The following is a 16,220-nucleotide window of genomic DNA, read 5'->3' on the forward strand; positions in this document are numbered from 1 at the left end:
ACTAGTAAGACAATCTTCTCGATTTTTTTCCCAAACCATTATAATACTTCATTGTTATTGCGTACTTTTTCATGAACTTCGCAAGAAGCGTTCATTCGTTATATGGAAAGATAAACGATTTTTTACGCACAGTCCTTTGTATTTTTCTTCATATTTAAACACGTTTATCCCAATAACCAATAAGACGGACCTTTGAAATTCGATATACGTCTCTACCCATTTAAACTCTGTCCAAATTTCAAGACTTTCTTAAGAAAATCGTTTGGTGCATGAACTACCTTAAAGGAGATGCTTCGAGTCAGAGAACGTCTGTTTGACGACACTCTGTACACTTGCTTTTTATGCTTTGTGAGACATTAATTTTTTACCAGTTATCGAGTTCAGGCATTGTAACATTTTCATTATTCCATTAATATTGGTTTGCCCAAACGATGGATGAGCGACTGCCCTTCGAATGTTAAAACAATTCGCGATGAATGAGGTTTCCAGGTCGTGCGCAATTCTCAGGACATCCTCTATGTAAGCATGCAGTACATTAGGCTGCACGCGCATTCAGTCAGTTAGACCTTTAACGCTATCACCAGCTTATCCGTAAAGCCTTAACCATTAAAAAGTTCACGAGGCGAGCAACGGGGATTCATGTAAGTTGGATTTAGGTAAAATCGACGTAAATGTTTACCAAATATATATGTTAGTTTGATGTCTATAGATATATTGATTCCAAGATTGAGGGGGGCAAATCCGAAGGACAATAATTATGGGGATTACATTGTTCCGGGTAATTACCTCTGGTGTGGCTTGTACCACTCAGGCCAAACTCCGAATCACCCACGGCGATAACAGCGTTGCCCTCAACCCTTCTCAAGTGCACCCAGGCTCCCTTGGATCGTGTCCCACTGTAGAACGAGAGCGTAATGTGATTATCTATACAAATGGATATGTGCGGGTTGTGTGTGCGTGTGGGTGCATTTAATATTTATGTAAGTAAAATGGGATGAAAGATGTTAATAGAAGAGACACTTTTTATTTCAAGTTTCATGCAAACTTTTTCATTTTCATGTCCAATTTAATTGTGGCTTGTAGTTACGTTTATTCGATTGAATAATATTCGCTGCTTCGGTATTACATTAAGAAGATTTCAGGAGGCATGTCCTTCATTCGGCACCGGGCTCAATGAAAAATTTAACAATCCTTCGTTTCCCCAATACACTCCCCGCAAATGTCCTGTCGTTTTTGACTCTTCTACTTAAGGGGAAACATCAGTGAGGCAGGCTGAAAATGAGGTATTTTTTGGGATTTTTTTTCTGAAAAAACGGCTTGATAAATTATTTGAAATGTTGTGCATTAATTATTGAAGTTATGAATTATTAAAACATTTTTTTTTTAATTTTTAGTATATTTTATTAAGCAGAAGAGCGATCGCAAAATGGCGTCTTGAAGAAATACTCCCAGACGGTTGACTCCATAAGTGCTGCAGCAAGTATCTGAAATAGAAAATTCCAAAAAATTATTAAATTATAACAGTATTGCTATCGCAGCATCGTAGGAAATTTGAAATTTTTTTTTGTTTAGAATAAAATGGCGGCCATATAAAAAAAATCGAATCTTAAACAAAAATTTTGCAGTTAATTGTTAATAAAAAAAGTAATCAATTAAAAAAAAACTCTACAATGTGATGATAGCCATAAGTTTTCTGAAGAGAATCCATTTTGAATGAAGTCAATTGGACAAAATTTGACAGAGTTATGCTGTCAATCAGGTCAAAAAACATGGTTTCGAGAAAAACGCGTTTAAAATTTCGAGACGGCAAAATTGAATGATGCAATTTGAATATTAACATAAAACAAGTTTTTACCGATCCGTCTGCTATCCCTGGACCATACAAAAGCTCTTTTGCGCCCCAGCTCTTTTTTTCACTCTGATATTCCCCCTTAAGATGATGGATCAGTCGGTAATCACGACCGTGAGTGCGAGAGAGATAGCTACAAATTTTGAAAAGGAGATTTTTTCACATCGTTCGTCTGATCGAAAAAATAAAAATGTCATCGGATTTTTGCGATCGTGCTGCGTACGATGACATTTTTATTATTTCAATCGGACGAACGATATGTCAAAGAGTTTCAATTTCAAAAATTCGCGGTGTGATTACCGACTGATCCATCATCTTAATATAAAACTAAAATGAAATGATAACACGAATTCCAGTGAAAATATTTCCTAGTTATATTAGTGTAACGCCATCCTTGACTTACAATCCCTGTTTCGCAATTGCCCAACGTATAAGCAATTAATGACATAGCAGTTGGATGATCATCACTGAGACAGTGTGGGCCAGCCGATAACGTACCGGATTAACCCACAACCTCGGTAGGTTCCCCTCTATCGATCTAAACATCGGTTAACCCAGCGTGGGTTATTCTCCTCCTTAAATCTCTATCTCCCTTCCTCCCGAGCCGCATCACGTGGGCTCTACGTTAATATTGCACAGCACCCCTGCGCACTTGCTCCTCACTCGCCACTCGCTCTACACGTGTACTCGTACGTATATGGGCTTCTCTAATCAAGACAATTATCATAATTAATACCAAGACCTGCTACTTACCATACAGCGAGTTGTCGAGCTTAGACAATTTCAGCCAATGCTGTGGTGGCTCCCAGCAGACTCACTGCTATTCCTACATCTTCATGCGGTGGCCAATTATAGTTTTGAAGCGAGGATTTTGCCTTGTAATCATTACCGAATGCTATCTCATGCCCGCAATCCCCTCGTAGCTTCTCAAACCCAAAATACATACAAGTTATTACGTTAACTGTTTATACGCTCGAGCACTGGAACCTCTCCTTTCCTCTCTTTCCATTGATAACTTTCTCTTGTCCTTGTACGTACGACGCGCGATGTTCGATTTTCCCGTGATTCAATTAGCGATATAGCAGAGACCCGGGTATGGAATACGATATACGGGTTTCTCGCCTATTAGCTTTCACCCTAATGGGAACTCTCCGCGTGAGTGCATTCGTTGACGAAGTTGCGAGTTCAATTAAGAGTACAACCTCTCGACGATCGACGAATCGCGTCAAAGTTTCTACACTGCAATCTTGATGCAAACTTACCCAAACAAAACAAAACAAATTTCAATGGGAATTGCGTCTTATGATAGACGTGGTTGATAAGTGTGCGAACTCTCCGTGCCTCGAAGTCTCCAGCATTTTTATGTCTTCCAACAATACCGCAATTTCGTGTGGCTGGAAGAGAATTTTTCTTCTCTACTCTCTTCGATGAATTTACGAAACTTTCAAACCATTTGATATTCTTCGTGTGTACTTTTTCAAGAATATTGAAAATTTCTCTAATTTCCGTTGAATTTGACTAATATTTCATGCTGATCATTATCTTCGAGCGGGTCAAACGATCGAGCCTTAATTTTTTATCCCAAACGATGGAGCAATGATGCATTATTGTTTTTTGTAACGCAGACGCCATTAAGGGACTCGAAACAGCCGTATTTACGACGATGGAACTTTACGATTATAACTTGGAATCATACACGGTCTCTGCTATAATCAAATACTAATCCTGCGGAGCTGGTAAACATCTATGATACGAGTTCGAACAAACCGTGCAAGTTATTGCTATAGCGCTTAATGAGTATGGCTCATTAGATTCCTGCTTGAAATGCCCTAGCATGCTCCAACCGGAATTATTAGAGCAAATTATTTATCGGCAGAATCATTATTTCCGCAATTAATAAGCCATTTATACAGGAGGTTAATTATCGAGTCAACAGTGTGCGTCATGTATTATTCGACTTGTAAAGTCATCTTACACTCTCGGAGTTCCCCGAATAATACAAGTATCTTCACTTTAAAGACGGTGATGTTTTATTTCATTAGACAAAATTACTTCACTCAGCCGCAAGATACCGAATATCGAAGATGTTAAGGTAGTTCATGCACGAAACTATTTTCTTAAAAAAGTCTTGAAATTTAGAGAGAGTTTAAATGGGTAGTCGACTGACACGCACATTAAATTTTAAAGGGTTCGTCTTATTGGTTATTGAGACAAACGTGTTTAAATATGAAGGAAAGTACACAGGGTCATAGGGACTGTTATATGTATTGAATCGAAATCAAATATTCCGCGCGTTTCATGATCGAAGCCTAAGCGAGAGTGGGATCGATGGCCAAATGGTCATCGATTCCGCTCTGTTCAACTGGATCAGGCAGTCGTCTTCGAACCGCCAAGGCAGAACAAGGAATTCAGATCAGTATCAAACTCAGAGTATATTTATATATCTTTATCTGTCCCATCACCCGATTCAAAGTTGCCTTTTTTTTGTTTTTATTATCACGAAAGCGGTAGAGATAATGTAACAGCCGATTGACGCTTATTGTATCAAAGAAAATACTAGAAATAAAAAGAAAAAGAAAGAAACAAATATTACAGGACTATGGGTAAAAATCGTTCATCTTTCCATATAACGAATGAACGCTTCTCACGAAGTTTATGAAAAAGTACACTATAACAATGAAGTACATAATGAAGGTTTGGGAAAAAAATCGAGACGATTAGGTTACTAGTAACAAAGATGTAGTACATTAAAGATTGAACGAAATTGGTAATGAGCACTCGTATAACCTCGCATTTGCTTATTTCGGCATTTTGGTTCTTCATGGCTTGGCCCATTCCTGTCACAGCCCTCTGTCTTTTTATTAATACTTTTCTCTTGATCCATTTCCCTTCGCACTCTCTGATGGGATTATTTACATAAAAAACTATAGTATTTTCGTCAGGAACGAATGAAATTTGGGATTCATTCAGTGATGGGTCCCCGATTAATTAAGGGCTTATAATTTCATTCACCAAAAGATAAGTTGATAAAATTTATTTACAATTTCGAACTAATAATTCTGACATTAATTTAAAGTGATTGTATATTTTATTATATTGTTTATTGTGTATTTGTATTTAATTAGTAATTATTATAATTGGCTTAGCGTTATGACGATCGATCAGGTGAGTGAGTGCAAGAAAAATAGCTGAAAAGCAGATTCACGTTCTTTTCAAGCAATTTTCATAATTCGAGAAAATTAAAAATTACACGGGTGCGAACGCGTAGTTGAGGAAAACGTTTTTCTTCCATTTGTAAGTTGTAGTTTGAAAGTAGACGTTTTTCATAAGATTTCATCATGTATGAAAAATGGAGCTTTTATTTTTGGAACGTTTTTGCCAAGGGACTAGAAACTTTTTTCAAGCCTATATAGTCGTTGTCATACTTCCGGGATCGTCTGTTTTTTTGCACAATAGTCTGTTCGTTGCGGTACTTGAGTACAGTGTACCGGGGTATAATTGTCCTTCTCCACGCATAACTCGAGCACCAGGATAGTTGCTTTTACATCGCGTGTCCGTCGAGGCAATTCATTTCTCTCATTTTCGCGAAAGGTTTTCCTATTGTAATCCAGAAGCTTTTCCTCAACAACATTCTCCCTGTTACCTTTCCAAATATATTTATGTACGCGTGCACATATACGGAGGATTCTATCCCAAATCGATCTACGTGAAAGCTTTTGATTTCTCAAAGCTATTGAAAATTTCATACGCATCGAAATGATTGAAAGAAATTATTTTTATTTTACCACGATTTTTTAATATTTGTTTCCTGTATTGTTTCTCGGAATTTTTTGACCGAATCTTTTTTAAAAAAATCATAGAAAATCTACTCCAATGACATAGTTTTCACACTTTGGATAAAATTTATAAATCGATCAACGTTTTTACGGATATTTTAGAATGAAAAAAAGTGTCGAATTTCTTGAATTGAATTTAATTTAATTAAAGAAATATTTCTTTACCAATAATTTTCCCATCAATTCTTCTGATGAAAACGACTCGTAATCGGAAGTATTTCTTTCTAATTGAAAACAATCAAAATATGAGAAAAATCAAGAAGATAAACTTGAAAAGGGTGAAAAGGTAAAAGTCTTGATAGCACATTAATTCAAGGAAATACTAAAATTCTAAAGAAATTATGATGAAGGATATCTCGCAACCGTAGAGATAGTTGTTCAAAAAATGATCGGGGGCGCCTCTCTCAACAAGCCGAAAGACTCATCGAATACCCAGCCAGATAAAAAAACGATTTGATGCAGGCTGAGTTCATCCAAAATGCCCCATACACGTATTAAATGCAGAGAAGCGCAAATCGTGGAAAAGGAGGAACAAGAAAGAATTCTAGCCGCAGAATTAACACTAAGAGATGTAATCCAGGTGGTATCACGATACTGAAAGAGGTATAAAACTGGAGCTAGAGAAAGAGAAAAAGCAAGAGAGAGAAGGGGAGAGAGAGGGAGAACAATATTCTTGGAATCCCAGTAAATACATTCCTCCAATTGTGCTAGAATGCGTTGACTATTTTGTCGTCTACATAACTATTTTGCACACACGCGTACAGGGCCTTCTGTCTTCCATCTCACTCACTCTCTCTCGCTTTTTTCTTTTTGTTCGTCTCGGTCTCTTTCTATCGTATACGCTTTGGAACGGAATCATTTGTAAACTAGAACGGTTGGACTAGGTTCGGCACAGACTGAATAATTACTCAGCGCAATTCACCGGTGCGCCACAAAGGGAGAGAGACACCGCGACGACTGTAGAGACGAAGCCGACGATGACGACGAACCAAAAGCAGAAGCAGTGGGCTAGAGTCTCGCGTGTCAACCCCTCAGCTCTGGCAATGCGTTTCATCGTTTCAACCTCGGCTTTCCTAAGCCTAAAGTACCGAGAAGGAGAGAGAGAGAGAGAGAGAGAGAGAGAGAACTCTCGTCTCGTTCTCTCTCTCTCTCTCATGTCTGCATAACCCTTTTCTCGTACCCGTGCATACAATTCACGCGTTCGTGCACTATCCTCTCACATGTACCCTCATTACTTTCTACTGGCTCACTCTCGACGCAGAATGATACCGTTTTCAACAGAGGCTGAGTCCCCTTCTCGACGCAATGATAACCATTTCACTGAGAATCTCTTCTTCACGATTATAAAGCTTCTCACCGGGTATCTCAGACCCTCAGTGCTCACTCTCCAGGCTAATACGGAATTGACCAAATGCCTTCCCCAGTAGTTTGCGGGTGTTCTGGAAATAATTTATGAGCTCTGTTTATAAACTTTATCGAACTTTGTTAAAGGATTCTGGGTGTAGCCCATAATATCCTTGGGACAATCAATCCGATATAGTTGCTTATATCGAGTGAGTATATTTGTACCTTTAATTGGATAAAATAGTTTTGTGAGGAATTGGAATACTGAGGATTATTCCGATAGAATTGTTAAAGTAAAATTGACACGAACCGAAACCGTGATCTCCGAGTCGTATAAAAATCGAGCTTACGAAACGTTTATTAACCCGAAAATTTTTCGAATCAAATAATAAAACAATAATCTTCGTGGCCCATTTTAAAATTTGATTCAGATTGTTTCCACGACTTAAGCTCCAAATTAAGTTCCAAATATTGCAAGTAAATTTGGTGTGTTCGCGTGTCTGGATGGCTGTAAAAATAAAATTTTCAGTGAATTCGTGAAAATAGTCTGCATAAATTGACTTGAAATATTTCCGAGCTCTGATATAATCAGTTAGCCCATGCACAGAGCAGTAAAATGAAACGAAGTTGAAGATGAATTTATTTCGTTGCAAATACATAATACTATTGAGAAACCTATTACTCCCATGGTAACTGAATTTAGCAAAATTTCTTTTAATTTTATGTCATTAGGTTGCATTTTGTCTCGTCACTGTACATGGCTAATTTGCCTCCTGCTTTACACTGTTTTCCTTTTTGCACGCTTCTTCATATGTTCTCGTTCGCGAGCTGTTCATTTACTCTACTTTTGAGCCTTCAAAACCGCACATACGCTCGTTCCTTTATGTCCTTCCACTTTTATCCTTTTATCTCTGCTTCGGGAAATTTCTGTTGAAACATTTGTGGGACTGCCCACTTCTATCATATCTCCATTATCTCGAATTGTTAGCATTTATATAGTCCCTGATTTATTTCGAATCATGACGTATACAATGGGAAACGAATTATGCTTCCAAATAATATTGAAGAAGAATCTTTCATTTTACTACCTTTTAAAACGCCCTTTCATCGTTCATACTCAAAAGAGCCACGCTTCATATTTTATTTCACGCTAAAATTATCTTCCATTTTTTTTACATATCGTTTGTTAAATATTAAGATGATTTATAACGAATTCCTATCCCGTTGGGGGACACGTATTTTTCGTCTGACAGTTGTACACGAAAAACATAAAATATTTAATTCATTACTCCCATTCAACTATTAATCCCCATCGAGTGAGTTATTCAGGACTCTGGACGGGTGCTCGTGAAGAATGTTTCAACGACATACAATCCGTGGTTAAACTCATCTGGAATATCAATTTATGGATGACTTTTTTAAAGCACTAGCTCAGACGCGCGTATTCTAGCCGGTTTTTCTAGACAAATGTCTCATGTTTGTCAAACTGTTTAAAAATAAAAATTTAACCGAACTTACAGCAGGTGATTTTGATAAGAATACTCATGTAATTTTAATCAATAAACGCTGCTTTCTAATGGACTTTCATTAACCTTTAATGAAGTTTCTGACAAAGCAATTTAAATAAATGAAGTTATTGATTGCATTCAACTGCTTGTACATCAAATAAGCGTATGGAATTTTACAGGTTATTAAAGATCGCACATTTTCCAATATGTTTATGTTTATCCAGAATTTTCGAATCAACAATTATTAAAATTCCAATTGAATCCAATAAAAAATTGGAAACTGAGATTCTACGTTTGAAGTACTTTTTAAGCAACATTAACCAATCTATTTATAAAATAGCCTTTCTTATCTATATGTAAGTATGAGAATCAAATGAAATTATTAATTTTTGCAAATTAAACTAATTTCAATGCTAATGAACCCTCACTTGTGACATTCAGTGTAATATTGATATTAAAATATCACCGCATTATCGTTTAAAAAATGATACCCATGCGGAAAAAATAATAAAAATAATTTCAATAAAAACATTATTGACAAGTTTGGTTTTAAGATTACCTAAAAGCTTACATCTGAAATAATACTTTTACCGAGAACAGAAAAAACGACTCCGCAATTGCCTTCGACTACGGGGATTCCGCCGTTCCATCAATTTTATTACCCAATTTAATGTGATATCGTCTAACCAAATTCGGTTTCGCAAAATTCTTTAGTTTCAGTCGTATTTGAAGTTAATGAAAACAAGCTCCCCTCACTTTCAATTTTTTCCGAACTTGCATTTGCTTCTAAGTTAAAATTGTTGTTAGGGAAACTACGGTTGGTTACGTATATGGTATTTCCAATCATAAAAATTATAATCCGACCAGAAATATTGACAGCACATCTGTCAGATACACTATGCCGTCATTGGTACATGTGATCATCAAAAGTCAAAAGCAATATGTAAATAGCAGCATATTCAGACGCGTATTAGAAGCTAATCAGAATACCAATAAAACGACAACAATAAAACTCGCAAAATTCAATATTGTGCACACGGATTTTTTTAGTTAGGATCATGTGTATGAAGGTTCAAGTGTAGTTACTTTCCAACGCTTGTTTTTTAATGCGTTTCATCGATCTCGACAAATGCGCGAGGCACGAAATTTGTCATGGTATTTAAACAGAACGTGTCTTGTGTAGTGTCAAATAAATACATACCATAGATTTATGTTCTTTTCAAAGGGTTCTCGTATATATGGGTCTTCGTATACGAAAACGTTGAGTACATCATTGCATTGAAAACGTGGACAATGCCGCAGCTTTTGAAGAATGTGCGTGCTAACAGAAATCGCGTCTTTCTTTTCAATTCTATACTGTATCCCCGTTCTCTCGATTCATTCCTTTTTCCTCACTCTTTTTCGCCGTTTATTCTCATGCATATCCCGCGAGATTCCTTTTTTCATCCTTTCGTAATAATATCGAGGACGATCGTCACCCCTTTAAAGCATTCGCAGAAATCTGAGAAATTGTGCAGAAGCTATCCGAGCATTTATTCATATCAGAGCCAGCGAATGGTGAAGAAAGCGAGAGCGTGTAAATTATATTCAATAACGGTTTTTCATATTAAATCTTCAGAAACGTTCAAGACGTTGAGCTCTTATTCATTATTGTTTGTGACGGATCGTTTTGACCCTTCGCTACATCCTTGGGAACAATAAACGATCGTTATAATGTTTCAACGTACATGTCAGTTGCTTTCAAAGTTTCAAAGAAGGCGATTAAAAAAGTGGAGGCCGTCAGGCGTCTGTTTCAACCAAGTGTTCGTCCAGAATCCTTTCGTCCCTTGCCTTTGTGGACTTCCCATTTGAAAGCAGGAATCATCAAGATGAAAAATCCGCTACACGCTTGGAGCTTCCTCTTTATATCTCTCGCTGAATAAAACAAAACGAACGTGAGATAATGTTCCTCGTCAAAACGTCATCCGAAAGGATTCTAGCGGCCGCAGTAAATGAAAGCAGCATTTCTGGTCCCATTGATGACTCTCTAGCACACATGTCACAAGGGATCGCGAGCATGTTCTCGTTTATAAAATAGGGATCATCTTTTATTCATTAAAAAATCGTCGATAAGAAAGACACTAGGTGAAAATCGGAGCTTGCATACGATGCTAATGTGCGAAGGATGTTGACTGTCACGAAAATGTGTGTCTTTCCTCGTTCTCTCTCCTATCAATTTTTCCATATATCTAATACTATCTATGCGCTACGCCGCTATTTTGTATACGTGTGAAAAATGTCCGTCTGGTCACTTTTGCAGGTGGCGTGGCTGCGGGTTGACACGCAGACCATCCTAACGATAGCAAGTCACGTCATCACAAAAAATCACCGTATCGCAGTGACCCACAGCGGTCATCGTACGTGGTCACTTCACATAAGGGAAACGCGAGTGGAAGATCGGGGATGGTACATGTGCCAGGTTAATACAGATCCTATGTCAAGCAACACCGGCTTCCTGGAAGTTGTTGGTAAGTTTTATGGCGATTCGTACAATTGCTTTCAATAATTTTGCAAGAAATATCGAGAAGGGGATCATTCTTAAACATTCTCAACTCATCAAAAACTTAGTCCGATTATTTGCTTAAAACGATTCACGGATGCAGTCAAAAAGGAATTTGATTCACCTGGCAGTGAAAATTTGATTTCTCATGAACGATATCCACTAAGGAAGTTTACACGAATCTAATGGAAATCGAAAATTCCAACCTGAAGAGTTGAAATTTGGAAATGTGCTAGAAATATACACAGTGCATCTATTCTCGGAATTATTATAGGATTTACCGTCTAGTTGTCCAGAAAACGATTAACGAAAATCACATTTTTTGAAGGGTTTTAAACAGGCTCTTATGACACGCACACTTCCTGTGAGACGATTTGGGTTCAATAAAATAGGATCCTCCCAACTTTCGAAGAGCCAAAAACGGAAATATAATGCTTTTAGAGATCAATGATGTCTTGAGAAAGCCTTGTTACCGGTGAAAATGACTTGGGAATTGAAAAATAAAAACACTTATTTGAGGTTAACGAGTAATAACGATATAAACGGTGGAAGGTTTGACAACACCATGAGCCAGCTGGTTTAAAATATAGTTATGCATACGCATATGAAATAGAAGATGGCTGCGTGGTCACATTTTGCTTGATGATTTTACTACGAAAGTATTTTAACCGCGCTATCATTATATTAAAAATTTATCAATTTCAACAAATAAGTTACACATAATTTGAATGATAACGAGAATAAATTTTATTAGTTTTCTAGATCATCGAAAGAGCAAAAAAATTCAGTTGCTTTTTTCAATCACAAATAACGCATTATCTTCCTTAATGCATTTGTCGATGAGGTGTTTGTTTGCAATACCCTCTATTAATGTCTTTGACAGAGCCGCGCGTGGCGCTCAACATATTAATGACGGTTGCTAAGTTTCAAGGTCGATCAATTAAGAAATTTCAGATCATTGAAGTAATACGTTTAATTCGAAATAGTCGGAATTGTAGATTCTATGAGTTCGAGGTTTCTAAAATTTTTTTACTTCCATCGTTTTATTTCGTGTCGAGATTAGATAATTAAGTCGAAATTTTAAAGAGTTGTCAGGACGTTTGTCAGTTCAGTATTCTTGGCTTTTACTGAACCTTTCGTGTACTATTTTGGTTAAACGAGAGTCCTCGAATCATTAAGGGCGTGACCCAAACAGTGGTATATATATTTGATCAAAATCGAGTGATAGAAGAAGGTACATTCATCACCTTTTAACTCATCTGATCTCTGTCATCAATGATACGATGGTCAACCACTACTTTTGTTTAATTCCCTTTTTACGTGCCCTTAAAAGTGCCGAGTTACGACCCGGTGACGAGCTCTCCTCATGGTATCTTTATTTCCTTCATTTTTATCCATATCGTAGCACGCTATATACACGTTGCGCAGATACGTACACACCGCTATAGATATAAGGGACATTAACCGTTGGAGCTCAAAATGGCGTATTTAAAAGGAGCTGATATGGCTAATTAAGCAGTATACGCCCCTCTGTACGTAAACGATCCGATATGTATATCCGCGTGACGAGAGCTCACTAAATATTTGCCAGGCAATGAGACGAGCCCCTTCGTCGTGATTTTGCGAAAGTTCACGCGACCTGGAAACTCCAAGTTTTTTCACCACTTCGCAGTAGCCTGGCAAGTGAGAGAGGCATAAGACGCTCTTGGAAAGTTTACTAAAACTTTTCGTTTGTTTGGATATTAAGTTAATACATATGTATGTGAGTGCATTCGAGTTGATTTGTAAGACTGGAGTTTCACGGCTTCATTACTCATATTCACGTCTAGGATTGTAAAAATGCATTAATAAATAATGCCACTTTTATTTCCCTACTGTTTCTCGTCCTCGACGTTCGCATTTTCGAGAACAATGTTCCTCCAGTTTTCTCTTTTTCTAACTTAAATACCAACAAAAAATTGAACGTTTCCAACATTCATTTGTAAAGCTCTCTAAAAATTTTCGATCGACGCGCATATCCACAACGCGAATCTCCATGAGAGTCTCCACAGATATATTTTTGTTAAACTCAACAATAATAAGCAACTTTCAACAAGCGAGAATTCAAGAAAAAAAACAAACTCCTCGTCGTGTCCCACAAGCCTACAAAGGTGGATAAAAAAATAACGTATGCTCCCTGCAAAGGCATATATCATGTTGAAAAGTTAAGAGATACATTAAAAACAGAATTTTTTTATAGTTCCGCAGCACCTCTTAATTCTCTTGGAACTAAAGACGCCGACATAGTTTGGTAACACACGTAACGCGCTTGTCACTGCTCTATCATTAAGGGGTGTATATACGCGCATCCGAAAGTCTTTCCACAACTATACATAGGCAACTGCATGCATGCTTTTATATATACAGTTACATAAAGAACGAAGCGAGAAGTGTGGCTAGCCAAGATAGAGACCTTGGGTCCGCGTAACCGCCCATTTTGCCGCGTTATTGCCCGATTTGTGGCGTCGTGATGCAAATGTATGCAAAGTATGGTATACACGAAGAAAGTATGCTACTCGTGTATACATCTATACGCATAGATATATGCAGGGCGAATTGGAAAGAGCGTTAAGGAGAGAGAGAGAGAGAGGGGGGAGGATGGAGAGAAGAGAGAGATAAAAGGAAAGAGGAAGATAGGGGAGAGTCGGTGATTGCACTCTTGGAGGGCTATTAAACACCTTTCTGGCGACGTAAACTCGGTTCTGCCTCTTCTGCAGCTCGAGTAGGCCCTAATAACAACATAGCTGGCCACTCGATGTGCGCCGCCACTCACCTCGTCGTTTTCTCACTCCCCCGTTATCTCTTCTGCCGTAGTCAACGAGATTTTTTAAGTAATTTTATCCAGCGAGCTTTTCATCTTGTTGCCCCTCGGTACCCTCATATGTTTTGCTGGTTGTATGTCTATATAAATTATCGCGGGGACGTAGGTACATGAAGAAACTCGTGTGTTCGTTGCCCATGTGAAATAAAGCCTTCGCGATCTCTGCTACTCGAAAGAAAGTGAAAAAGGAAAGAGCTAGCGAGCGGCGCAAAAGCTTCTCGTTAAATTTCCTCCTTTATCGCGCGAACGAGAGCTGCAACTACATCGCACGTAGGAACGCTCACCCATACACATACGTACACACTGTGAAGAGGTGATAGAAAACAGAGGCATGGAAGCCACGTATAAATGTGATGTGTCAGTGTGTATGAGAACGAACGCCAGAGGTTCGGGTTATCGAGGCGAGAGAATAACTGATCGCCCCGAGAATACCTTTTGCTGTATATAGTAAAGTACTAACTCTTAACACTCGTTCTCTCTTTTTCTTTCTCCCTTCGATATCCTCCACTGGCGTCCTCTCGTCCGTTTAACCATCGATTGTGGAACCACGAAACTTACTTTTCTCCATTCTTCGCGCGAGCATGTATCCGCACACATATTTTCAGGCTATATAAAGATGCTAGAGAAATTGAGAAAACTATAAATTACCCAGGGACCTGAAGCGGCGCTTTTGTCCTCGCACTTATGTACTCGCTAATTCAGAGGCACCAACAACACGAGTCGACACTCGTGCTGCTACTCGGAAAATAGGCTCGAATCACACCTTAATGAAGGCAGCTTTGCAGAAGCTTTGAAACCCGAATAAAAGGGTGAATTCGACGCGATATTGTATGCAGGGGATTCCAGAGGACGATAGAGGAGAAATAAAATTCTTTATATCATTCTAATCATCGTGGACACAGAGCAAGTTCAAATTCATTCACTGGTTTTCGAATTCTACATTGATCCATGCGGTGGTCAATTAACCTAGTTTCAATATGCGGTACATTGACTCCAGGACATTAATAGATTTAAAAAGCGTAGAAAGGTTTTTGATTGGCTATTTTGATGAGATACTCCATTCGATCGATTTTTAGGCCGTTTATAATTGGATTGCAGAGTCTGATTATAAAGGGACATCGGTCAGTTGGAGAGAATTCTTATTATACTGCTATTCGTCAGAATTTTTATCCTTTCATGCTATTCGTCGGCATTTATCGTCCATTTTTTACACTCCATTTTTGGAAGAGCCCATTCATTTCATCTGATTTTTCCATTCGCTCGCTCTAATCGTGTCTTCAAACATGTTTCCAACTTTTGACACTTTCGCCCGCGCACCTAATAGATAATTGATAGACGATTGATCCGCTACTCGAATAGGCCAAGTTCGGAATAGGCGGTTTATCGGAGCATCACTCATCCAGAAGACCGGGCCAACCGGGCGTTGGTAAATTTCGACCAGGTTTATAATTCTACTTTTTTATACTGCAAAATTGAGCGTTATGGTTACATAAGTATCGCAATAAGTAGGTAGAGACTGACCGATGGATTGCTCCACGTAGCAAAGGGTGTGAAAAACCCCAGTGCGTGAAAGTAATCGTTCAATTTTCTCGTAAAAAACATTTATATTGTGGGAAGATAAAAGCTATGAATTTTCATGGTTGAAATTGCTGGGTGTGACGTGTCGATTATTCAAAACTGCTTTGAAAAAATCAGAAAAAATAAATTCGTCAATTTCTGTTCACTGGTAAATGAAGATGTTTTTTTTACTACCAACGATGAATTTTATACCGTATTATCTGGAAAATGTGCCGGAAAATGGCCCTGTGGCTGTGCTCTGATGAGTTTACAGCGCAAATAATCGATGTCTCGATTGAAAATTTTTCATTAACCGGGAATAAATTCCACGCAATACGCGTGAATGGAAAATTGCAGAATATTGAGGAAATTACATTAAAAAAAAAAAAGAAAGAACTTTTCTCCCGCTTAAGCCATAGAAAATAAAATTTCGTGCATCAAGCAGATGTGTACAAAGTTTCGGCGTGATCGATGACACGCGTTCAGACACTCATCACTTATGTCGTTTTCGAAGAGAATTGAAAAATGTATATTTTCATTGAAATATTTCATCAATCCTGTGAAATAACGTTGGCGTGTAATGACTTTGGAAGAATTGTGAAATTTTCAAAAGTCTTCCGCCCTTGTCTAATGGCTTTAGTGGGAGGCACGCGATTGGTTGATGACAAAAAATGAAGGAAAACAGGTTTATTTCTAAAATAGAAAATGCTGGTGAATAAAAAGCCGT

The 16,220-nt window shown here is 37.9% G+C and overlaps 1 protein-coding gene across 1 annotated transcript in view; it reads left to right on the top strand.

Moving 5' to 3' along the window:
- The window catches only part of LOC122413506 (neurotrimin-like), a 109,079-nt gene that overhangs the window by 70,188 nt on the left and 22,671 nt on the right, over positions 1 to 16,220 (top strand). The window contains exon 3 of the mRNA XM_043423913.1: positions 10,837 to 11,044. Coding sequence (XP_043279848.1) covers positions 10,837 to 11,044 — 208 coding nt within the window. The remainder of the gene's footprint in view (positions 1 to 10,836; positions 11,045 to 16,220) is intronic.

The sequence above is a fragment of the Venturia canescens genome, chromosome 1 (assembly GCF_019457755.1).
Source record: "Venturia canescens isolate UGA chromosome 1, ASM1945775v1, whole genome shotgun sequence".
Classification (NCBI taxonomy): Eukaryota; Metazoa; Arthropoda; class Insecta; order Hymenoptera; family Ichneumonidae; genus Venturia; species Venturia canescens.